This window comes from Scyliorhinus canicula, chromosome 16, assembly GCF_902713615.1.
Source record: "Scyliorhinus canicula chromosome 16, sScyCan1.1, whole genome shotgun sequence".
Taxonomy (NCBI): Eukaryota; Metazoa; Chordata; class Chondrichthyes; order Carcharhiniformes; family Scyliorhinidae; genus Scyliorhinus; species Scyliorhinus canicula.
In genome coordinates, this window is record NC_052161.1 from 40,347,925 (window position 1) to 40,374,981 (window position 27,057).

The 27,057-nt window shown below is 43.7% G+C and overlaps 2 protein-coding genes across 7 annotated transcripts in view; one reads left to right on the plus strand and one right to left on the minus strand.

Annotated features, from left to right (window-relative positions):
* Positions 1-27,057, minus strand: part of LOC119979445 (inhibitory synaptic factor 2A) — a 404,538-nt gene that overhangs the window by 247,490 nt on the left and 129,991 nt on the right. The gene's annotated exons all lie outside the window — the stretch shown is intronic.
* The window catches only part of dock1 (dedicator of cytokinesis 1), a 763,650-nt gene that overhangs the window by 200,289 nt on the left and 536,304 nt on the right, over positions 1-27,057 (plus strand). The window contains 8 exon segments of the mRNA XM_038821673.1: positions 187-285; positions 387-459; positions 2,963-3,066; positions 3,205-3,388; positions 10,236-10,333; positions 12,486-12,575; positions 15,418-15,518; positions 23,942-24,076. Coding sequence (XP_038677601.1) covers positions 187-285; positions 387-459; positions 2,963-3,066; positions 3,205-3,388; positions 10,236-10,333; positions 12,486-12,575; positions 15,418-15,518; positions 23,942-24,076 — 884 coding nt within the window.

Genomic DNA, 27,057 nt, shown 5'->3' on the forward strand with positions numbered 1-27,057 from the left:
TATTCCTTCAACTGTATCTTTGTGTAAGTTATATCCTGAACATTGGAGAATGCTGAGCACAAATTTCATATAAATTTGGCTAGGTCTTGGGTATATTTTGTCTTGTATCTTCTTCAGTAATTTTTCAAATCCTTAAATGCAGTATTACATTTTTCACACCTGATCTTTGCTTCTTGTTTTTAAAAGAATGTAATTTTCCCTGGTGCGGGAGATGACGGTATCTCTGAATATAAATCTGTTATTTACTATCAAGTGAAGCAGCCCCGTTGGTTTGAGACAGTAAAGGTATGTCCTCTGTACATAAGTTGGAATTTCAAAAGTTAAAATAAACGCATGAGCAGGATTATTTTAAATATATATATATATATATTGGTATTATTTTGTAGGTGGCAATTCCTATTGAAGATGTAAATCGAAGCCATTTAAGGTTCACATTCCGACATCGATCGTCTCAAGATTGTAAGTACTGATTATTGGTTCATTTAACGTGCAAAATAGTAAAGCTCTTTGTTATGTTTGCACTTATTGTTGAAGAATCTGCCCTTTTTAAGCATTAATTTTTAAACTGTGATCCCACTATTAGAATTTGGGCTGCTTTGCCATATTTTTATTTACAGAAGTTGACTTCCAGAGGTTGGTCCTGCTTCTTATGATCAGAAACTTGATATTGTGCATTATGTATCTAGAATGTTGTATGTTCAAGGTGAATAATTTTCACTTTATGTTGATTTGCAACTGTAACCTCGACTCTTGATCTCTCTAAAGTTGGCAGAAAATAATAAGATGATAGGTCAAGCAGTTCAGACTGAAAATTCAGTAATTGATATTTATTAGGATACATATAAATTTATAGAGTAGCATATTTAGAGAAATTACAATATTTCACTTTACAGTGGCAGTACCAAAATGTTAATTAATAATCACTAGCAACATTCTGTGCTAAATATTTTAGATTTGCATCATGCATATTGGATATAAAACATTTATGTGTAAAATGCTTAACAGAGAGTGCTGCAGTATCTAGCCCATGTAGTGATACTGCAAGAAATTAACTAGTAAGCAAAGATTCTAGTCTCAAGATTACATATGTATATATATTGGGAGTGGATACCTACATTAGGTGTAGGTATCCCCTCCCTTGTTGGTCTCCAACACAGAAAATATTGTCTGCAATCAGATAGTAGGAAATTGTTAGCCCAGTGATCAACATTAATTATTTTTATTATTTAAATGTCCTTCGTGACTTTTATTTACTAGGCAATTTGTCTAGCTTTGTCCTGGTAAATTCATGTGTAAGAAATTGAACTGTTTTGATGAGTGTATCTCCTTCATGTCTCTCTTCTTCTGCAGTGCAAGTAGTGCACACAATTCATCTATTGCACATCAGCATTAGAAACTAGACAGATTCTTGACTATTGGAAGGGGATCCTCACTAAACAGCAGCATGATAGTGCCACCTAATCTCAACATACTACTGATTTGCCAAAGATCTCGATCATTGATGCCACTGTTGTTTCCATCAGGGTCCCTCAGCACAATGCTACAGACTCTGAAGAGGCATGGTTTTATTGTTTGAATTTGTAACTGAGAAACCAACTCATTGGCCAGCAGGTAATCTGGTAGCCATGGATAGAAATAGATAGAGTGCGATTGGCACCATGAATCATTTCGATATCTTGTCAGTATCTTTCAGTATCATTGCCTTTACCTTTTACACGTTTCATCATGTTGTGTCCTAGAAGAGGGGGAGAAGCTAAGTGAACAAGACACAGACAGTGACTAAGAGCGCATTGCTGCAGAAGCACCTGCCAAGAAGATTGAGCACCACACAATTGGTACTCCAATCTTGAAGGCCCCCTGATATCTCATGGGCTGCAAAGTGGTCAGAAGCACTTCCTGAAAAATAGTAATAATCTTTATTAGTATCACAAGTTGGCTTAATTAACACTGCAATGAAGTTACTGTGAAAATCCCCAAGTCGCCACACTCCGACGCCTGTTCAGGTACACTGAGGGAGAATTCAGAATGTCCAATTCATCTAACAAGCACGAATTTTGGGAGTTGTGGGAGAAAACCTGAGAGCTTGAAGAAACCCATGCAGACACGGGGAGAATGCGCAGACTCCAAACAGACATGACCCACGCCGGGAATTGAACCTTGGACCCTGGTTCTGTAAGCAACAGTGCTAACCACTGTGCTATCATGCCACCCACTGGCATATGCTGTTCCCCACTGGAACATTAATCCTCTACTTTTGCTATGTTGCCACCTTTTTCTAAACATTGAAAGAAAAACGCTTTTGTCAAAGTTCAAATGCCATGCACGCAATAGATTCACTTGCGGTGGGATGTCAATGATTAAAATAGTCATTTGCCACAGCACTGGTGGATTGTGAAACTTCTAACTTCTTAATCTGTCACTCCTGTGATTTCCCAATGAGAGAGAGTGCCAGTTGGCTGCTGACTTTAGGTCTGAACTGATTGGAATTCAGATAGTCCATTCAAGCAGCTGTAATTGCTGAGGTGATCCTGTGTTCATCATTGGCATTCTCAGCTAGTCTTGCCCATTTGCTGGCACACATTGCATGAAAGCAAGCATTTCTACTATTTGATGAAAGTTCCGATTATATTTCAAAAGAAATGGAAGATAATGAAACTCTGGGCATTTATTATTTCAAAAGAAGAAAATGTTGTCTGTGGAATTTGAGAGATTCCTCCATTAAATGCAAATTACATTTTCCCTATTATAAAATCTTGCCTTTTTCCCATGACATTTCTAATCCAATGTGCAAAGATAAGTCCAGGGCTTAGCACATTGCAGTTCTTCCGTTGTAAAATTTATATTGTGTTTTGTAAATGTAGGCATGTGTTAACAGTTTACTTTTGGTCTAAAAAGTTACTTATTGTGGTGTTTCACTTATTACAATAACCATTTAAGATTCAGTGAGATTTTCTTTGTTTAGCTAAAGACAAATCTGAGAAGATATTTGCATTGGCATTTGTGAAGTTGATGAGGTACGATGGGACAACGCTAAGAGATGGAGAGCATGACCTAATTGTATACAAGGTATGTTCGTAGATAGTGGTTTATGCACACACATTAGCACTACTGAAGAAGGTTAAGCATCGGATATTCTGATAATGTGCTTTTAATACATATATTGAAGTATAACACATTTTGAGTCTTAGACTTTTTTCTGCACAGTGGGATGCCAAAAAACTGGAAGATGCATCACTATACCTAAATCTACCAGCAACAAAACCAATGCTTGAGGAGAAAGGCTACACAATGACTGGGAAAAATATGCACAATTTTGGAAACTTTGCCATCAGCAAAGATTCATTTCAAATTTCTACTTTGGTTTGTTCGACAAAACTCACACAGAATGGTAAGCTATTGAAAAGAGCAAAAAATGACTGTTACATTTTAATTGTGCCGTTCAGTTTAGAACTAGATCCTTTCTTAACTAGATCATTATTATTGTTCATTTCCAGCATTTTGAATTTTATCCACTAACCTGGTTTTAACATCTGAAGCTTTTGGTTATCTTACCTCCAATTTTTTCAACAAAAATAAATCATTAGGATTGTTAATGAATGTTAGGAGCATTGAATGTGGAAATGCAGAGAACATAAGGGCTGGGATTCTCCCCTACCCGCCGGGGCGGGGTGTCCCGGCGTGATGGAGTAGCGTGAATCACTCCGGCGTCGGGCCGCCCCTAAGGTGCAGACGTCTCCGCACCTTTAGGGGCCAAGCCCTAACATTGAGGGGCTAGGCGTGCGCCGGAGTGGTTGGCGCTCTGTTGGCTGGCGTGGACTGCCTTTGGCGCCATGCCAGCCGGGGCCGAAGGGACTTCGCCAGCCGCCGGAAGTCCGCGCATGCGCCGGAGCGTCACGTCATCCCCGCACATGCGCAGAGGAGGGGGTCACTTCCGCCTCTGCCATGGTGAAGACCATGGCGAAGGTGGAAGGATAAGAGTGCCCCCATGGTACAGGCCCACCCGCCGATTGGTGGGCCCCGATCGCCATGGCCACCATGGGGGCACCCCCTGGGGCCAGATTGCCCCGCGCGCCCCCCAGGACCCTGGAGCCCACCCGCGCCGCCTGCTCCCGCCGGTAATGTAGGGGGTTTGATCCACGCCGGCGGAAGAGGCTTGACAGCGGCGGGGCTTCGGCCCATCGCGGGCCGGAGAATCGCCGGGGGGAGCCCGCCGACCGACGCGGAGCGATTCCCGCCCCCGCCGAATCTCCGGTGCCGGAGAATTCTGGACACAGCGGGGGCGGGATTGACGCCGGCCCCCGGCAATTCTCCGACCTGGCGGGGGGTCGGAGAATCCCACCCAAGATTTTTTTCAAAACATGACTGAGTTTCATGCAGATTTCTAGGCTTTGCTGATAATTTTCTGGTTCAATTTAAATTTTTCTGAATAAATCAACCATTCAATTTTATGATTTTGGAACAGAGAAAAAATGCTTGTTATCAGGGGTTCAACAAGAGCCCATGAGCTATTTCAAAACACTGGATTCTCCTATCAAAATGAACACCCCTTGCTTATAAAGCATCTTAACTACATCTGCCTTAAAAGATGAAGTTGTTGAGAATGGTATGAATCAAGGAATAATGCATAATTGGATGCATGTTAGTGTACCACTGTGTATTGTGCCACATAATGCGCAAACAATTCACCACATGCTGAGTTCATAATCGTAACAATGTTGTGTGGAAGAATTGAGTGGAGGGGCAGTAGATGCTTTCTCACCAAGAGGCAAGAAAAATGTAAACAACAATTCTAAGATGCCACCTATCACATTAGAATAATTATTCATACATATGTACACATGAATTAAGAGCAGGAGTAGGCCACTTGACCCTAGACCCCCGATAACCTTACACCCCTTATAAAGAATCTAACTACATCTGCCTTAAAAGATATTCAAAGACTTTGCTTCCACCACTTTGTAAGAGAATTCCAAAGACTCACACTGAGAGAAAGAACAATGTCCTCATCTCTGTCTTAAATGAACGAGACCTTATTTTTAAACAGTAACCCCGAGTTCTAGACATCCACCCTGTCAAGACCCCTCAGGATCTTCTGGTTTTAACCAAATGTTCTCTTATTTTTCTAAACTCCAACGGATACAAGCTTAGCCTGTCCAACCTTTCCTCGTCAGACAACCTGACCATCCTAGGTATTAGTCTAGTAAACCTTCGCTGAAGTGCTTCCAATGCATTTGCATCCCTTCTTACATAAGACGATCAATACTGCACGCATTATTCCAGATGTGGTCTCACCAATATTCTGTATAACTGAAGCATAACCTCCTTGCTTTTATATTCCATTCCCCTACAATAAACAATAACTTGCTGTTAGGTTTCCTAATGACTGCACCTACATCCCAGCCTTTTGTGATTCATGCACTCTGACACCTTTACATCTCAAAGCTCTGCAGTCTGTTACCATTTAGATATGGTGCTTTTGAAGAAAATTCCTGCTAAAATGAACTGGGCTATTTGACATTTGTCAGATCTTTGTCCACTCACCTAACCTGTCTATATCCATTTGTAGCCTCCATATGTTCTCTTCACAACTTACTATCCTACCTATCTTTGTGTTGTAGACAAATTTAGCAACCATACATTTGGTGCCTTCATACAATTCATTTGTATAAATTGGAAAAAGTTGTGGCCTCAGCACTGATCTTATGACACAACACTCGTTACATCTCGCCAACCAGAAAAAGATCCATTTCTGCCTATTCCTTGTTTCCTATTAGCTAGCCAGTCTTTTATCCATGCTAATATGTTACTCCGACATATTGAGCTTTAGATGTGGTACCTCATCAAATGCCTTCTTGAATTCTAAGCACAGTATATCCACCTGTTCCCCTTTATCCACAGCAGCAATGACTTCTTCAAAGACTCCCAATAAATTGATTAAACATGATTTCCTCTCACAAAATAATGTTGTCCCTGCCTGATTATCATGATTTTTTCCAAATGCCCTGCTATAACATCTTTAATAATAGCTTCTGGCATGTTCCCTTTGATAGATGTTAAGCTTGTACTTTCTTGCTTTCTGTCTCCCTCACTTTTTGAATAAAAGAGTTAGATTCACAATTTTCCAATCCAATAGAAGCTTCCCCAAATCTAGGGGGTGGAATTCTCCGCTCCCGGGAAAAATCAGGAGGGGCGTCGTGAACTCGGCTGAGTTTCACGACGGCCTCGGAGGCCGCTCCTCACCCCCTATCCTCCCCTCCCGGCGGGGCTAGGAGTGGCGCTCCGTAACTCTCGGCTGCCGGGCGGAACGCCGAGAGTGACGCGATGGCGGCGCCTATGTGACGTCAACCGCGCATGCGCAGGTTGGCCGGCTCCAACCCACGCATGCGCGGCTGTCACGACGGCTGACAGCTCGAACCCGCACATGCGCGGTGGCCGTCTTTCCCCCTCAGCCGCCCCGCAAGACGTGGCAGCTTGATCTTGCGGGGCAGCGGAGGGGAAATAGTGTGTCCAATTGAGACGCCGGCCCGACAATCGGTGAGCACCGATCGCGGGCCTGTCCCCTCCCGAGCACAGTCGTGGTGCTCATTCCCCACCAGGCCCCCTACAAGCCCCAAAACGGGCATCTCACGGCGATTTCACGACGGCAGCGACCAGGTGTGGTTGCCACCGTCGTGAAACGGTCGCGAACGGCAGGCCGCTCAGCCCATCCGAGTCGGAGAATCGGCAGTCGCCATGAAAAACGGCGAGCGGCGATTCTTCCGAGCGGCGGTTGGGAGAATCGCGGGGGCACCAGGGGGTCATGAAATTAGTCGGGGGGCCCTCCCGTGATTTTCCCACCCGGCGTGGGGAGGGGAGAATCGCGCCCAGGGTATTTTGGAAAATTAAAACTAATCATTCATCAACCATCTCACATTTTTTAAGACCCTAGGATGAAATCCAGCAGGACCTGGGGACTGGTCATACCGCAGCTCCAACAGTTTCCTCATACCACTTCCCTGGCAATTGTAATTTTACAAAATTCTTCTCTGCCTTCCATTTCCTGATTTATAAATATTTCTGGGATGTCACTTGTATCCTCCATAGTGAAGACCCATTCAAAATACCTGTTCAACTAATCTACTAGCTCCTATTTTTCATTATTGATTCCCTGAACTCACTTTCTTTGGGTCCAACTCTTACTTTAACTCTTTTTTAAAATATCTGCAGAAACTCTCACTATTCGTCTTTATATTTCTAGCTAACTTTCTCATACCCCAATTTTCTCTCGTTAGTAATCTTTTTAATCTATTCTGTGTTTCATATTCTGTACAACCTTCTGACGTGCCCCCATTTTTGCACATTTATAAGTTTGATGCTATCTTTAACCTTTTTTAGTTAACCACAGATGGTGGATCCTCCCCTTGGAATTTTTCTTTCTCATTGGACTGTATCTGTTCAGTGTATTCTTAAATATCCCCTTAAATGTCTGCCCCGGATCTCTATTGATCTACCCTCAACCTAATTTGCCAGTTTACTTTGACTAGGTCTTTCATGAACTCATAATTGCCCTTATTCAAGAATGTAAATTATGATTGCTTCTACAAGCTTCATTTACTCTGTGGTCATTAGTTAATCCTATCACAATACCAGTTCTAGTATAGCTTGCGTTCTGGTGACTCGAGAACTTATTGTTCTAACAAATTATCCAGAAAGCTTTCTATGAACTTTCTAAGCTATCTTTGTCCATCTGATTTTTTCAGTCTATATGTAGATTAAATCCCCCATATTAGGACCTTTCTGGCAAGCTCCCATTGTTACTTCCTTTATACTCTATCCTACCGTGTGGTTACTGTTCGGGAGCCTATACACAGCTCCCACAAGTGACTTCTTGCCTTTATCAATTCTCATTTATCAATTCTCAGAACTGTTTCTACATTCAGGTTTCCTGAACTTGGGTCATCCCTCTCAAATGTGCTAATACCATCATTCATTATTAGAGCCACCGCCCTGCCTTTACCTAGTTTCCTGCTCTTCCTAGATGTCATTATACCCTCATTCTTCAGGTGTCAATCTATGCCATCCTGCTGCCATGTCTCTGAATTAGCTATCAGATAGTACTTATTTATTTCTATTTGTGCTGTCAGTTTATCTGTTTTGTTTCAAATGCTTTATGCACTCAGATTCAGTACCTTTAGTTTTCTCCTTTTATTATTTTTGTAGCCGCTAGCCTTATTTAATTAATTAATAATCTTTATTGTCACAAGTAGGCTTACATTAACACTGCAATGAAGTTACTGTGAAAAGTCTCCAGTCACCACATTCGCTACCCTCTGTGCTACCGTGCTGCCCATTTACTGATTTATCCTTAGAATTATACTCTTTGTCCCTTCCTGCCGAAGCCTGTTTATCATGTCCCATAATAGTACCTTTCTCTCTTGCCATGTCTCTAATCTTTGATTTGTCACATCTTCCAAAATTTGATCCCTTGCTCAAAGGTATGATCCCTGGATTATTACCTGAGCCACATGCAGATTGACATAGAGCAAATGAGATTTGGGAAACAAATGCCTGGCTCAAAGACTAGTGTAGGAGAAATGGGTTCGGCGCATGGGACACTGGCACCAGTACAGGGGAAGTTGGATCTGTACCACTGGGACGGTCTCCACATCAATAATGCTAGGAGCAGTATTCTAACGAACCGAATAACTAGGAAAGTGTAAAGGGTTTTAAACTAAAAAATAAATGCTGGAAATATTTACCAGGCCAGGCAATGTCTGTTGGGAGAGTAATCAGTTAATGTTTTGGTTTAAGATCTTTTCACAGTAACTTCACTTGTGTTAAAAGTGGTGCCATGACTTTTATTTAGAGTGTTTACTTTGTTGGGTACGACATAACGCACAGACTTTGTTGCAGTATAAGTGTATCTGGCACAGGGTATTTGGAAACAGTACCACCCACAATATGATGTAAAGAAACACATGACCAGAGACAAGGCTCAACTAGTATGAAATTAGCTCCTGCTTTGGCTATACCCTATATATATGTGCATAATAATGTGTTAACCAGTAAACAGCTACTAGCCAACTATCTAAGACTCAGAACCTCTTTTGTGAGACCTGCTCAATGCACAACATACAGTATTCTTCATTTTTTACTCTATTATTAAATGCTTTGAGAATTATAAAAGTGACAAATATGACTATAATATTAATGCACAGAGTAAATCTGTTTTCTGGTATAAATGAGGTTGAAAGAAGCATTTCTGGGATCAGTTTTTAAATATAGTTCAGACTGATGGATTAAGATCTCTTCTCTGACTAATGGTCCTTTGTTAATTGAGTTTTGTTAATCTTAATTCAGTGCCTCGTGCGCTTGCAGCACAAAACTAACTATAATTGGGACTAAATTATCAGTGTCACTCAGCCAACCCTCAAGGTGGAAATTAGCAATATAAATGTTCCTTTGAGCAGATGCTGTATCAGTGATGTAACTTTAAAGAAGTTTCTAACTCAACTTCTGTTATGGCACTAAAGCAAAATATAATTTCAAAATATTACAATTTCACACCAAGTAGACATTATATGAATGCTGGTTGAAGTCTTGCACTCGTGTTGAACTTTGTTTTGATATATTGAAGTAAGAATTTGTTGTGAATCCATTTTCACCTTTCAGTTCAAACTGTCTTAGAATACTTACCAGTCCAATAGATTTTTAAAAATTCTTCCATGGGATGTAGGATGGCGCTGATTAGGCCAGCATTTATTACCCATACCTTGTTGTCCTTGAGAAGATGTTGGTGAGCTGCCTTCTTGAACCACTGCAGTCCATGTGGTGTAGATCCACCCACGGTGTTGTCAGGGAGGGAGTTCCAAGAATTTGACCCAGTTTAAATGAAACTTCACTGGGAAATTTGAAAAGAAACTGTACTATCTAATGTCTCTACTTTACTTCACAATGAATGAGTCCCTAAGCAGAACGATCAGTTTATCAGAGGTAAGTTTAATTTTACCCACCAGCTGAAGTTTTTTTTGTTTTAATGGTTTAAATTGGGGGGGGGGGGGATCATTTTGAAATTTAAATGCCATTGTTTTTTGTCCACAACAGACCATTGTAGCTAAATTAAATTACTTGTAACAGCCACGTGAAATACAGTAGTAAAATTAAGATGTAGCTGCATAAAACACCTTTTTTGTGCTGTTTAACTATTAGGGATTATTGATCAGTGAAGAATTTTTATATATCTGGTTTGTTTACAGTGGACCTCCTGGGGCTTTTGAAATGGCGGTCAAACACAAACTTGCTACAGCAGAACTTGAGACAGCTGATGAAAGTGGATGGAGAAGAGGTTGTTAAGGTAATTAGATTCCTTTAGCGACTGATGCCCAAATCTCTGCAAGTCAGAAAAAGGCAAGCATGAACTGTGAAAATAACTTATGGTAATAGGAAGCTTTTTCAAATATTGCTGAAGCCATCTGTTGCACTTGCAGATAGATTTTAATTAAGGTGTCAAACTTGATTCAGTGGTAACACTTTTACTGCTAATCAGAAGGTAAATTCCCACAGCACACAATCCAGGAATGCACTTCAGTGTAATATTGAGGGAGTACCAACAAGTCCATACAAATATACATAGGAACAAGAAGGCAATTCAGCCTTCAAGTATGTTCCGCCATTTAATAAGATCATGGTTGATCTGATAATAACCTAAAATATGCATCCCATCTATCACCGATAACCTATCACCTCCTCTTAACAAGAATCTATACACCTTTGCCTTAAAAATATTGAAAGAATCTGCTTCCACCTTTTAGGAAAAGTGTTCCAAAGACTCAACCCTCTGAGAGAAAAAAATTTGGTGACAGAATGAGAAGACAGATTATTATTTAATTGGTGGAAGACTGCAGGCAGCTTTAGCAGAAAGGAACTTGGAGATCCTTATTCATGAAACACAAAGAAAGGGCAGCACGATAGCACAGTGGCTAGCACAGTTGCTTCACAGCTCCGGAGTCTCAGGTTCAATTCCCGGCTTGGGTCACTGTCTGTGCGGAGTCTGCACATTCTCCCCATGTTTGCATGGGTTTCCTCCGGGTGCTCCAGTTTCCTCCCAGAGTCCAATGATAAATTGGCCATGATAAATTGCTCGTAGAGTCCAAAAAAGGTTAGGCGGGATTACGGGGATAGGATGGAGGCGTGGGCTTAAGTGGGGTGCTCTTTCCAAGGGCTGGTGCAGATCCGATGGGCCAAATGGCCTCCTTCGCACTGTAAATTCTATGATTTTCTGATAGCACACAGGTGAAGAAAATAATAGGGAAGGATAATTCCATGATGGTTTTTATTTCGAGAGTGCTGGGGTATAAAAGCAAAGAGGTGTTGCTGCAGCTGTACAAGGTACCAGTGAAGCGACATTTAGAATTTTGTGTACAGCTTTGGCCCCTTATTTAAGGAAAGTTATTGGAGGCTCCACAGACGTTTACTTGGCTGATCCATTTATGGAGGGGACTGCCATATGAGGAAAGATTATACAGCTTGGGTCTGTACTCCCTGGAGTTCAGAAGAATGAGTGGTGATATGGCTGAAACATATATGGGGCGGTATTCTCTGCCGGCTCCAAAAATCGCGGAGGTCGTCGTGAACTCGGCCGAGGTTCACGACGGCCTCGGGACCCGCTCCCCGCACCTAATTCACCCCCACCCGGGGGGCTAGGAGCGGGCCCAAGTCGTTCCCGACCTCGGCTGCCGGAATTGACGCCCGAACGGCGCTTTGCGGATGTCATCCGCGCACATTAGCGCTCAGATGACGCGAACCCGCGCATGCGTGGTGCCGTCTTTCTCCACCGCTGCCTGGCAAGACGTGGCGACTTGATCTTGCCGGGCGGCGGAGGGAAAAGAGTGCGTCCGTTTTGGATGAAGGTCCGACGATCGGTGGGCACCGATCGCGGGCCTGTCCCCTCCGGAGCACAGTCGCGGTGCTCCCGTCCCAATCGGGCCTCTGGATGCCCCAAACGGGCATCCGGCGCCCATTTCACGAATGCAGCGACCAGGTGTGGTTGCTGCCGTGGTGAAACGGGCATGAAGGGCCGGCCGCTCAGCCCATCGGGCTCGGAGAATCGCCGTTCGCCGTGAAAAACTGGGCTGGCATGAAACCAGGGTCCTCGACTTGGTTATTGAAGCCAAGTCAATTGTGACAGTCGAGCAGAAACTAGATTTTCTGAAAAATGTGAAGAAATCAGAAAAGAGCGGCAAAATTGGAATGGAGTGAAACTACCACTAGCGTAGCCATGATGGTCCACATGGCTACTTCCTGCGTTAAAATTTCTGTGACATTGGAAATGCAATGGTAAATAGAGCAGAGCATCAGATTTTGTTTACTTGGATAGGTGATGTTCCACCAAACATTTGGGTTCTTTGTCACATGATAGTATCTGAACATAAAAGAAAAGAAAGAACAATAAGCACTTGATATTGTATTCATTTTCAGATCTTCAAATCTAAACTTTTTTCTTTCAGTTTTTGCAAGATACACTTGATGCACTTTTCAACATCATGATGGAGAATTCTGACAGTGACACTTTTGACACATTAGTTTTTGATTCTTTGGTAAGTTTCATTTTTATAGTTATTTTCCTTTAATTCTAATCCTGTTAAGGAAATCAAAAATTATGCTAGTTATAATTGAGTCGTTCTTTAATCATTAATCTGTGAATAATATTCTTTGTGATTGATTTCAAATATACTTGGCTATAATTTCACTTAATTTGACTGTAATTTGTCTCCTTTCTATTGTAGACTAAGTGATACTAATATGCATATTTTGAATATTAAGAATTGGAGTGGTTTACCACTTTTGAGTGCTAAAGGGATTATGTTTTCATTATTTCCTAAACTAGGTTATAAATATGGTAATTTTCTGAATGGAAGCTGTCACTTTATTAATATTTGTCAGGATAGAGTATAGAGTTTAAATTTAAGTCTCCTGTTTGTACTTGTCATAGGCAAATGGAGAATTTGGAATAAGCAGAGGGCAATACAGAGAAGATTTGTAAATGTTTAATTTTATTTAACACACCCGTCCCTTTTGAATCAATTTACAGATTGTTGTGTTTTCAGAAAATGATTTGCATCAATGATTTCTCTATTGCAGTTACATTTTTGTTGTATATGTTGTAAACTTTATTATAACCTTATTCTGAAATTATATGAATTATTCACTTTGCATTCTTTCAAAAGATAATCAATCAATTTAAGGTGAAAATAAAATTGAAATCTGTCCACTAGCTTGTCTTAAATTGGTTTTGAACAATAGACCAGTAGGTCCTGCTGTAAGCTGAAGAAAATACTGTAGTTGCGCTGATGGTACAGCATTCATAGAATCTCTACAGTGCAGAAGGAGGCCATTTGGCCCATTAAATCTGCACTGACCCTCTGAAAGTGCACCTGCCCTAATCCCGTAACCCCACCTAACCACATTTTTGAACACTACAGGCAATTTAGCATGGCCATGCGTCTAATCTGCCCTTCTTTGGACTGTGGGAGGAAACCGGAGCACCCGGAGGAAACCCATGCAGACATGGGGAGAATGTGCAGACTCTGCACAGACAGTTACCCATGGCCAGAATTGAACCCAGGTCCCTGGTGCTGTGAGGTAGCAGTGCTAACCACTGTGCCTCCATTTCACCCATTCTTACAGCACAGGAAGATGCTATTGGGCCAGTCTTCATGACAGAGCAGTTTACTTAATGTCACTTGTTTACCTTCTCCCTGGAGCCCTGTCCATCGTTCCTGATACATTCTGGGAAATTAGGATCTGCTTTCAGTTAACAGAATCAATGCTTTTGATAAAACAACGGTTAATTGAGGAGAAAAACATTCAAATGTATCAATTCTTCCACCTGTTTTGTATAGTATGTTCTCTTGATTGACCGTTCCCAAATGGTAATTTTCTGAAGTTCTTAGCAGTTTCTTGGTAATTTCCTTAACTGTTCAGTTACAATGGGTGCGATCGACCCTAATAAGTACAGTGTTCCTTAGCACGCAAGATTAGCTATGCTCAGAGCGCTGAGAAGCACCCCACTATTTAACACCCATCTGGGTAGATGGGTGGCCTCAGTGGGAAACTCCTCGATGAGGGGCTAAACGTAGGCCTTTTTTTTGCACTTAAGAGCTCCGCTCGCTGGATCTCCTCAGTGCAGACGGCATCGGGATGTTGTCTCTCGAGCCCCAGATGTGGACCCCCCCGCCCCCTCCCTCCCCCACGCCCCCCTCCCTCCCCCACGCCCCCCTCCCTCCCCCACGCCCCCCTCCCTCCCCCTCGCCCCCTCCCTTCCCCCCGCCCCCTCCCTCCCCCCGCCCTTCCCCCCTCCCCCTCCCTCCCCCCCGCCCCCCTCCCTCCCCCCCGCCCCCCTCCCTCCCCCCCGCCCCCCTCCCCCCCTCCCCTCCCCCCTCCCCTGCCCCCCCCCTCCCCCGCCCCGCCTCCCCCTCCCCGCCCCCCCTCCCCCCTCCCCCGCCCCCCTCCCCCCTCCCCCTCTCCCCCCCCCCCCCCCCCCCCTCCCTAGCTGTGAGACTGTTAGAGTGAGACTAGCTGTCTCACTCTAATATGCAGAATTGCCAGAAAGTGATACTGCCCACAATGGGCAGAATTGCGACATCTTGCGCGATCATGTTAGACCTCGCAAGGCGTGGTGAGCTGGGTAGATCCTGGAAGTGGATCCCACTATGCTTTGCGGGTGCAACGTGACTGGTAGATCCCGCCCTATGTGTTATTATTTTACTTTGATCAAGAAAATGTTGCAGCTGTAGAAAGGTGAAGTGAATTTGGAATATGCTTAGGGGTTTACGGAACAGAAATGGCTTGTAGGATTTTTAAAAATGTAGCTAAATATGAAGGGTCAGGTCATATCTGGGAGTTGGCTGAACATGGTGGGGAGCCAAAGAGAGACTTTGGTGGGTTAGGAGTATATTCAGAAGCTGGCATTCCTTTCCTAACCCCTCTCCTTGTACTCTACCTCTCTTTCCTGCTTTAAGATGTTACTTGAACCTGCTTTTTTGATAGAGCTTTAGGTCCCCGTCACAGTATATCCTTCTCTGTCTCAGTCAAATTTGTTTGATAAGGCCCCTATAATGTGCCTTGGGACATTTTGCTAGTTAAAGGTGCTGGTTGAATGCACGTTCTGGTTGTATATGGCTGATTACTGCAGGTTTTATTTATTTTACATTTATCTTAAACAGCAGAATTATTTGTCAGACTTTCTGTTCACAAAATAATGTTGAAATTTGGTTAAATTAATTTTAGATCAATTATAGTATTTGGCATTTCTAGAGTTAATTTATCATTGTATTTTTGTTATTCAGTGCAGTGAACCAGCCAGCTATAACTTGTTAAACGTACATACTCTAGTTACAGGCTCAGTAAGTGAATGCTGTCTATTTCCCCAAAATACAGGTATTTATTATTGGACTGATTGCTGATAGAAAATTCCAGCATTTCAACCCTGTCCTTGAAACCTATATCCGAAAACACTTCAGTGCAACCTTGGCTTACACGTAAGTGTTTCATGTGGCCTGTTCCTTAAAATCTGCAAGAAATTTAATGCATTCTGATTAGTTGCCTTTTTGCTAGTGTTTGTGTAGAAGTATATGTAAAATGTGGAAAATACTCAGAAGATCTGGCAGTGTCAGTGGAGAGAAAAACTGTTTCAAGTCAAAAATGACGAAGAGTCATATTCTACTCAAAATGTTAACTCTGTTTCTCACCACAGCTGCTGCCAGACCTCCTGAGTATCTCCAGTATTTTGTTTTTATTTCAGATTTCCAGCACCCGCAGTAGTGTGCTTATAGGTAAAATGTTTTTCTCTTTTCCCAGTGAAAGGTATCCACAGGATATGCATGTCCTCTTTGTTTCATGCAGGATGTGCATGTCCTCTTTGTTTCATACTCATACTCATCAGAATGGTTTGTTGATTCACTTGAAGTTATTCTGACGATCATTGAATATCTGGAAGCCGACTGCCGTGACTAAATATCCCCAGCTCAATTTCTTCCAATGCAGATGCACCTTAATGTAAATCTTCCAGCTATTGTGGCTGGCTGTGTTGGTCAGAACAGGACTACCAAATGAGGGTTGAAAACTAATTGAGTCAGCCTTATGTCTATAATCTTCCTGCATTGAAAAATTGTTGGTGTTGAAGTCTCTCTTAAAAAGCAGAGATTTATGCAAGACAGATTGCTCATACCTGCCCTTACTAAACTTGCCATGGCTATGGACTGAGGAATAGCAACTTGGATGCATAACAGATCTGCCTTCACATCTGCGATTCACCAGGAAACAAATTAAAAAGAATGTTATTTATTTGAGCTGAACATTTGAATAAGATCAAGAACGATGGCTCTGGCTATATTGTGAATATGACCATAGCCTTGAATTTTTACGCAACCAGATGTGTCAAATCAGTTAATGTGGAATGTAAAAATGCATACTGGAGGTGATGGATGTCTTTTTGAGATAGCACTCACTTTATTCCCCTCAATGGGGTTTTTTCCGGTGGCGGATTGTACACATCAGCTGGCTAGTGAGTAGTCCAAAGCCTGCTCCAATACCCCTGCATCACCTTGTTAGAAAAACAAAGATAGTCTCAAGCAATTTATATTGGCAAACATTAGAAATAAGGTAAAGGTTTAAGTGTGTTTAATTTAATGTTTCTGTGCCTGGAAGGGTAAACCCTAAAATTGGATTCATGCTGGACAAAGGTGTTTGCATGAGTGGGGGTTGATTAAGTTCCAACTGTATTTCTCTTGTGGGTGTTGCTGAGCAACTGTGGCTTTGTAAGGTAGAGAAGTTTTTAAGTTTTAGTTAGCTAATTTGATTGCAGTTTAAGATAGGCAGTGAGAGAGAACGGAACCGTCACAGCTCTGTTACAAGCAGTTGGTTTAAATGGCTAAAGAGGGAACATCTCTCTTACTTGGCTAAAAGAAAAACCATACCATTGAATAATGGTTAAGAAAACAAGTGCAGAGATCCAAAGCTAGCTCAGAAGATCAGAAAGAAATGAAGAGGATTTTCAAAGATGTCTGAGATTGCAGGTTAGAGAACAGATCACTGTACAGTAAAGACAGACAAAGTTGAGAACAAGGCTGTGACGCCAGGAAGATATCTGAAGTGATTTTCAGGTTTGTGAGACTTTACTACAGTCTGTGGAAAATTAGTTAAAAAAACTATGAAATTTGGTGGCTGGATCTTTCAGTTTGTGTAAAAACAGTTGAGACAAAGAAAACCTAAAAGTGGGTGGGGTGAAATCCTTAACTGGAATTGCTGTTAAAAGTGCAACGGAAGCTTTGTTTCAAAGTGTAATTTGGAAAACCTAGTCTGGAATTCGGAATGGAAATTGCGAAGGAAAGCATTATGAGAGAAGATTTTAAAGCTTGTTTTTGAGAGTGGAGTTCAGAAACTTTCACGGCACAATCATCTGAGGGGATTCTGCAGAGGCATTCACAAACATCAACTTGGGGTTCAGGGTGGACAGGGCGGGATTCTCCGGGAATTGGCGGCGCGGGCAGAAACGGCGCAGTGGAGTGGCGGGACTCACTCCGGCGTCAGGCCGCCCCAAAGGTGCAGAATCCTCCGCACCTTCAGGGGCTCGGCGGCACCAGTGTGGTTTGCGCCCAGCTGGTGTGGAAGGCCTTTGGCACAGCGCCAACCAGCCGAAGGGACTCCACCGGCCGGCGCGGGTCTGCGCGGGAGTGTCAGCGACTGCTGACATCATCCCCGCACATGCGCGGGGGCGGGAGGGTTCACCTTCGCGCCAGCCATCGCGGAGACTTACACAGCTGGTGCATAGGAATAGAGTGCCCCCACAGTACAGGCCCGCCTGCGGATGGGTGGGCCCCGACCGCGGGCCAGGTCACCGTGGGGGCACCCCCTGGGGCCGGAGCCCGCCTGCACCGCCAGGTCCCGCCGGTAAGGGACCAACTCCAATTTACGCCGGCGGGACCTGCATAGAACGGGTGGGACTTCGGCCCATTGCTGGCCGGAGAATTGCCGGGGGACCGCCAACCAGCACGGCACGATTCCCGCGCCTGCCAAATCTCCGGCGCCGTAGAATTCGGCTTCCGGCGCGGGCGAGATTCACGCCACCCCCCGCCTATAGTTCCGCCCCTTGTTCTTAAAAGGGATTTTTGTTAATGAGACTTTCATTGAATTTAGAGTGCAGAAGGAGGCCATTCGGCCCATCGAGTGTGCGCCAGCTCTTGGAAAGAGCACCCTACCCAAGCCCACACCTCCACACTATCCCCCATAACCCCGTTACCCCACCCACTACTAAGGGCAATTTTGAACACTAAGGACAATTTAGCATGGCCAATCCACCTAACCTGGACTGAGGGAGGAAACCGGAGCACCCGGAGGAAACCCATGCAGACACGGGAGAACGTGCAGAGTCCGCACAGACAGTGACCCAAGCCGGGAATCGAACCTGGGTCCCTGGAGTTGTGAAGCAATTGTGCTAACCATTATGCTACCGTGTTGCCCACCATTGTAGATCAAGATGTACTTTGTAATCTGTGTTAACCTCACACGTGTATAATTGTTAAGCAAGGGGGTGGGGGGGGGGGAGAGCGATATTGCATCATAATCCATTATCTCCATGTTTAATCAATGTTTTTTCTTGTTAAAACTAATTAGCGGTCTTGTGACATTGTCCCTCCACGTTTTATAAAAAAAACAGAAGTTACTGACTTTTTAGCAAGGGTTCCATTCTGGGATCTTCCCGTACAGTTTTATTTTGTAAATTTAGAGTATCCAATTACTTTTTTCCAATTAAGGGACAATTTAGCGTGGCCAATCCACCTAACCTGCACATGTTTGGGCTGTAAGGGCGAAACCCACGCAAACACAGGGAGCATGTGCAAACTCCACACGGACGGTGACCCAGGGCCGGGACCGAACCTGGGACCTCGACGCCGTTAGGCAGAAGGGCTAACCCACTGCGCCACCATGATGCCCTTTCCCGTACAGTTTTAACATGAACTGGGATTTTAACAGCCTTATTCGGGAATGCTGACTGTAGTAAATATCTTATGTGGACAGCAACGACCGGAAATTTTTATTCCTCCATTTCTGAGCGCCTTAGATCAATCATAATCAGGTAGCTCGCAATTTCAGGCCGTACCACTGGCAACGTTGGAAGCTGCTTGCAACTAGACGCCCTGGATTAACTGGGACCCAGACCACATGTGAGAGAGAATGGATGGGGGGCAAGTTGCTAGCTCAGCCTGGGAAGATTTTGGAAAGAAGGACGGTTTCCCCCTTGCCAATCCCAGGTCCCGATCAGGCACTGGGTTCCTGACAGTAAGCAATCCCCTGTTTTTTGGGCACTCTGCATGATGACTGTTCCAACTGCCACTGATTGAATATCAGCCCCTTGAGATGAGACTCTTAAGTGGCCATTAATTGCCCACACAAGAATCTCAAGGGTTTTGGCGGCTGGAGGTCTGTATCTGCCTTCCCATTGTGGACTTAATTGGGCAGAAGTATAAAGGCAGCAGGGCACCATCTTCCAGCCTTGCCCTCCCTGCCTCACAACTCGCCTTAGTGGAGGGCAATTAAATTCCCAACCAATTAAATCTTATCAGCCACAAAAATTTCTGCTTGGATATTTTCACATAAGTGCAGAGCATTTTATTTGTCAACCATGCAGTTAACTGAACTCCCTAACATCATCCCATGGCTTACATGAAGTTCTCATTCCTGGCTTCTGAAGATGAATGAGTTCTTAGGCCAACTGTTTAGACAATCTCCTGATGTTACCAATTTTTCCTCTTAATTTATGCTTTATAATTCATCTAATGTTCCCTTCTGCCAGTCACAAACTGAAATACTGTTCGATTCAATGTTGTAAGTTACTGTGAGGTGTTGGCGAAACCTCTGGGTCAGCTGTGCCTGGGCAGCCATAGAAATAGAAGAGATCCCTGTTGCAATGTTGTCAGTTAATACAGCTCTTCAAATAGAGTTTTCTGGGCAAATTATTGTGTGCTCTGTGCTAGGTGGAAGAAGAAATCATCGAACAAACATCGATCAAACAAGGCTGTGTCATTACACAAACACTTCTTTTTTCTCTTTGGAGTTCCACATTATCGTTGCTCTTATTCTCTTGGGTGGAGTGATTATGTGCAGAATGAAAGATGCAAAATGAAAGAGAAAGGATCGAGCAACAGGATTTCCATTGAAGGAAACCAATACGGCACCTTACCTCCAGAGGTGTGGAGATAATCTAAAGACCATGCTGCCTAAAAACCAAGCCACTGCAACGTCAGTCATACAGTTGCACAATGCAGATAATGTTTGTGTGTGTTCACTCAGAAACTGAACTTCAGGGAGCAGTGATCTCCGGAATCTTAATGCTTTGAAGAATTTGACCGTGTACAGTCGGCAAAGCGCGAGATGAATACCACCAATGGTTCCTTTACAAGATCCTCCACATCTAGTGGAAAAAAAAGCGATTCAACAATAGCACCCTGTCCCAAGCAATCATTTCCAGCATTGAGTAACGAATCAGTCAAAACTAGCTCAGCCCAGTGGGATTTGTAATTCGTGTGCCTGGACATACGAGACTCGAAGAAACTACTCTACACAGAACTCATTTATGGCAGGAGACTCCCAGCAGGACAGTGAAAATGCTTTTAAGGATGTCCTCAAACATACCTGGAGACGTATAGGAGAACCTGGCTTGTGTCTGATCACATAGCTTGGCACCAAACACAACGAGACACTTTGTGGGCAATATGTAGAGGTGAAGTTAAGGGACTGCGGGAGCAGACGTTAAATACCACCTACTCTATCCTTCAAACACCATCTGCCCTGCAAGTGGCTGAGTCTGAAGATCACGCATTGGACTTAGCAGCCATTTTATTTGAACTGGACTGGAAATAAGTCATCCTCGAGGGGCTGTTTAAGAAGAAGCACGAGGAGATGGAAAGAAAAGAATAAAGGTTGGCACCGGATAAAAATGTGTCTCGTAGCTTTGTGAAGGTGACTGTAGTTTGTTTTGTTTTTTCTGCACACGCCATCCAACTCCATTTTAATGACCCTCAGCTTCAAATGGAATGAACTTTTTTGGCTGGAGTCATATTTCTGACACATCTTCGGATTGAGTCATCCTACATCTTTGTTTCCTGCTCTTTGTGCAAGGAGTAATTCTGAATCTGGCAGATATTCAGTGGAACTCCTTTTGAAATGCAAATACCATTTCTTCAACAGCTATTCCTTCAATGTAAATCCTGTTGCTCGATCCTTTCTCTTTCATTTTGCATCTTTCATTTGCACATGATCTCTCCACCCAGAGAATAAGAGCAACGATGATGTGGGACTACAATGCTGTTACGTTTCTCTCGAAATTACATGTGATTTTGACTTGGACATATATCCTCCTATCTGTAGACTCTTAAAAATTGTGATAGGTATCCTTGTGTGTGAGACACTTTGAGCGGGATCCTTCCGTAATCGGCGGGGCGGGCAACTCCGGCGGAACGGAGTGGTGTTAACCACTCCAGCGTCGGGCCGCCCCAAAAGTGCGGAATCCTCCGCAACTTCAGGGGCCAGGCCCGCTCCGGAGTGGTTTGCGCCCCGCCGGCCTGCGGGAAAGGGGCTTGGCGCCACGCCAACCGGCACTGACGGGCCTCTGGCTGGCGCATGTGCTGGAGCGCCAGCGCATGCTGGCGTCATCCCCGCGTATGCGCAGAGGGTTTCATTTCCGCACCGGCAATGGCGGACTGCTACAGCTGCCAGTGTGGAACAATAGAGTGCTCCCATGGCACAGGCCCGCCCGCGGATCGTCGGCCCCGATCACGGGCCAGGCCACCGTGGGGGCACCTCCCGGGGCCAGATCCCCCCGCCCCCCCCAAGAGGGCAACCCCGGAGGCCGCCCGCACCGCCAGGTCCCGCTGGTAAGGACCTACTCCAATTTACACCGGCGGGACTGGCAAGAGACGGGCGGGACTTCGGCCTATCGCGGGCTGGAGAATTCGGGCAGCCCCGGGGCCCATTGAGTCGCGCCGGACCCCGCCATTCTCCAAGGCGGGCGCCGTAACTCACGCCGGGCCGATTTTTGGGGGGTGCGGGAGAATTTGAAGGACGGCGGGGGCGGGATTCACGCTGACACCCGGCGATTCTCCGACCCGGCGGAGGGTCGGAGAATCCCGCCCTTTATTTTGGTCAAGGAAGTGATTCACAAACTTTAATTTGCTGTTATGGCTCCTGACTGAACATAGCTTACTTTATTCTATGCTGATACTCTTTGCATGTTGGAAAGGCCTAACTTGCTTACAAATCTCAACAAGGAAATGCTATCAAGATTAATAATGTGTATTTTTAATTATATGGTCTGATATGTGATGTCGCAGATTGGTGAAGTGCAGACTTAGATTTGATTCTTTACAAATCAAGTTTGCCACATTGCTATGCCATTGAGGCTGTGCTGAGTTCCAAACCGAGAGCATTGGATTTCTGCAATGGGAAGTTGAATTGGCGGCACAGTGGTTAGCACTGTTGCTTGACAGCACCAGGCTCCCAGGTTTGATTCTCGGCTTGGGTCACTGTCTGGGCGGAGTCTGCACGTTCTCCCCGTGTCTGTGTGGGTTTCCCCCGGGTGCTCCGGTTTCCTCTCAAGTCCTGAAAGACATGCTGTTAGGCAATTTGGACATCTGTGTGGCTCCGTGTACCCGAAGAGGAATGTGACCACTAGGGGCTTTTCACAGTAACTTTATTGCAGTGTTAATGTAAGCCTACTTGTGACAATAAAGATTATTATTATTGTATAGATTTCCTCTTTAATCAGCAATGCCACCCCCACCACCTTTTCCTTTTTGTCTACCCTTCCTAAATACTGAATACCCTTGAATGTGCAATTCCCATCCCTGCTTACCCTGCAGCCATGATTCTGTAACTCTGACTATATCATACCCATTTACATCTATTTGTATAATTAACTCATCCACTCTATTGCTAATACTGTACGCATTAAGGCACAAAGCCTTACGGCTTGTCTTTTTAATATTCCTTATCCCATTATCATTATTTTTCACTGTGACCCTGTTTGACTCTAGCCCTTGGTTTCTCTGCCTTTTCTTATTTCCTTTCTGTCCTCTGTTCTTGTCCGTGTATCCTCCTCCTCCTCTGACTCCTTGAATAAGTTCCCACCACCCCGCTCAATTTTAGTTGAAACTTTCCCCAACCACTTGAGCAAATGCTTCCCCTGGACATAAGTCCCCGATCTGCCCAGGTGTAACCCATCCAGTTTGCACTGGTCCCACCTTCCTCAGAAACAGTCTCAATGTCTCAGGAATCTGAAACCTTCTCTTTCATGTCATCTCTTCAGCCACGTATTCATCCTGCTGTTTCTGCTCTTGATTATCACGTGGCACTGGTAGTAATCCTGAAATCACTATCTTTGAGGTCCTACTTTCAATTTACTTCATTACTCCCTATATTCTACTTTTAGGACCTCATCCTTTTTTTGTTTAGTTGATTAGTTGACATGAAACGATCTGTTGTCTGCATTAGACTTGAGTGCTTGCTGTTAAAACTGGTTTAAAACATTTTACATGTTCCATTCTCCAATGCCAAACTCCTTTGCAAAAAATCACCAGAAAATATGAATGTTGCAACATGCTTTCACTTGTTTAGGTTGAAAGATGTCCTGAAGCAGAGGGGAATTGATTTGCCAGTTTGTTGTGAAATGATGGAGTGAAATTTATATTGAACATTATCTTTATATCTCTTGCTTGCTACCCTGGGAGAGGATCACCACCTGACACAGGAGTCTAGCAACAGTAAAAATTATTTTTGTGGAATGAATTAGTGGAGCACTCTACAGTCAGGTTTCTTGCAAATTGTGAATTGTTTGGATGAATTCTCTGAAGCATCACAATGTGGATAAATGGTACATTGAACTGACTAATTCTTCATTTTTAATCAGGAAACTTACCACAGTATTGAAAAACTATGTGGATAATTCAGAGAAACCTAATGTGACAGATCAACTCTTCAAAGCAATGAAATCCTTAGAATATGTCTTCAAATTCATTGTTCGTTCGAGAATACTCTTTAATCAGTGAGTATTAAATCTTTTGTAATGATGTTTTTAACTGTACTCACTAACCCATCAAAATATTATATCCTTTAGTTGCGTTGGTTCGGCGGACACAGCATTGCATTCAGATTTTCAGATCCAGGGGTGTTCCGATTTTTTAAATTGCAAATGTTTGATTGTTTTCAACAAATATCCTCACCAAGTATGATGACCCATAACTTCTTTGCTCCCCACTGTCAGATTTTGGAGATTCCTCAATGATGCACTGGGGAATCCCTCGAGGAATATCCATACAGGGGTTTATGTGGCAATTGTCCAGAAGTGCTAACTTCCCCTAGACAATTGCATGCACCCGACAAAGCTAACTTTGGATGGTTCGGCCAGTTTTAACCAAACAGTTACTCTGAAAGATAAGGAAAATAAACACTTTTAATTCCATAGTAACTATCTAATACACCCAGGACAAGCCCGACATAGACATCTTACATACCCAAGGTAGATTCCCACATCACCTTGCCTGTCTCACCCCACCTGACTGAGGAAAGTCCGGCAAGCCAGGTGCTTTGTAATGCGAGTGAGGGCAAGTCATTTTTGAGTGGCAATCCACTGATGATTGTCACTCCGAGCAAGTTATGGGCTTGCAGTTCATTTTTCTGGAAGTATATAATTTGCACTAAAAATTGAAATGCTCCAATTGCATGGTCTTTAAAATGCGGGACGTGATTCACTGTCCTGCCAGTCCCATTTTCCGGCATGGCGTGCCCCGCTGGCAGCGGGATTCCCCATTCCTGCAACCGGACATTGGGTTTCCCATTGTGGCCACCACACGCCATTGGGGAGACCCGTGGGTGTGGGTATGCTACCGGCAAAGCAGAAGATCCCGCCAATGGAGAATCCTGCAGACTGTGTCTGATGTGCATTAAACATAAGAATAGGAGCAGGAGTAGTCCACACAACCCCTTGTGCCTATGCTGCCATTCAGTAAAATAGTGGCTGATCTGATTGTGGTTTTAGTTCCATTTTCCTCCCTGTTCCCCATCATTCTTAACCCCCGTTTCTCCCCCCCCCCCCCAAATCACAGTAGAGTTCACGAAGCTGTCTATCTCAGCGTGGAATATATTCAATGACTCCGCCTCCATAGCCCTCTGGGGTAGAAAATTCCACAGATGAGCGACTCTCTTGAGAGAAAAAATTCCTTTTTACACCATCTGAAATGTGACCGCTTATTCTGAAACTGTATCTTCTGGTGCTAGATTCCGCCACAAAGAGAAACATCCTCTCAGCATCAAATCTGTCAAGCCTCCTCAGAACTTTTGTACGTTTGAATAAACCCACATCTCATTTTTAGAAACGCTAAACATATAAAATTCTGATGGAACTGGACAGGCTAGACGCAGGAAGAATGTTCCCGATGTTGGGGGTGTCCAGAACTAGGGGTCACAGACTAAAGAATAAGGGGTAAGCCATTCAGGACTGAGATGAGGAAGAACTTCCCTCAGAGAGTTGTGAACTTGTGGAATTCGCTATTGTAGAAAGCTGTTGGGCCACTTCATTGAATATATTCAAGAGGGTGCTGGACGTGACCCTTGCGGCTAAAGGGTTTAAGGAGTATGAAGAGAAAGCGAGAGTGGGATACTAAATTTGCATGATCAGCCAGAACCATATTAAATGGTGGTGCAGGCTCGAAGGGCCGAAGGCCTACTCCTGTGCCTATTTTCTATGTTTCTAAGCAACATAGGTCCAACCTGCGTAACCTTTCCTCATAAGTCACCACCGTCATCCCAGAAATCAACCTAATGAATCCAAAACTGATGATTGAGTATAAACTGACGCAAAGAAGAAATATACTGTTGCTAATTCAGTGTTTCTTTGATTGATTATGCTCATTTATGTCCATTTTAAGTTTGAGTATATCTTAAGATATTGGAAGGATGCTTTGGTGTGCCAGCAGAAAAATGGACACAGCGTCAAGTGCAATTTCCAGATTTTAACCAAGGATGAAACTCCAAACAGTACAGTTTAACATAAATTAACTGATTGAATTGGCTGGTCAGCCTGGGCCAGGTACATTTGACAATAATGGACAAAGTCTTGTAATTTTCCCCAACAAAAAAGTACATTGGTAGAAATTTTTGGAAGTTTTGTTCCACTGCATGTTCAGCATTCAGTTTTAAATGAGCTGCATTTCCTTTCAATTAAATGTTGAAAAGTCCAAAGTTATTGTCTACCACAAACTCTATCCCTGACAGCAGTCTCAGGCTGACTTAGATTGTTCACAACCTTGGCGTTATATTTGATCTTAAGTCAAACATTAGATCTAATGTCCTCTCCATTACAAAGTACTTTCATCTATGTAATGTTGCTTGTCACTGCTGCTCGCTTAAATCTGCTGCTGAAACCATCTGTGCTTTTGCTTTTGCTCGACTTGATGATTTCAGTGCTGCCCCGGCCAAAGGATAAGGCCAGAAACTCCAGGTCAGTCAGTTTAAGCATGGCGGTTGATAAGCTTTTAGAAACGATAACTTGGATCAAAATTAATAGTCATTTTGGCAAAGGTGGAGGAGGTGTAGCAGGGTATTGTCATTGGTATATTGCTTTGGAGGCCTGGGTTGAAATCCCATCATAGCAGATGATGGAAATTGAATTCAATAAAATCTGGAATGACAAGTCTAATGATTGTTGTAAAATCCCATATGATTCACTAATGTCTGTAGGGAAGGAAATCTGCCACATCTACCTGGTCTGGCCTACATATGACTCCAGATCCACAGTGATAGAACTTGAAACAATATGTAAATAGTCCAAACAGGGAAGGGGCTGTACTGGACCTAAAGGGGCTGTACTGAACCTAGTATTGGGGAACGAGCCCGGGAAGGTGGTCGAAGTTTCAGTTGGGGAGCATTTTGGGGAACAATGACTATAATTCATTAAATTTTAAGGTTCTGTTTGATAAAGCTAAGGATTGTCCTCGGGTGAAGTTGCTAAATTGGGGGAAGGCTAAT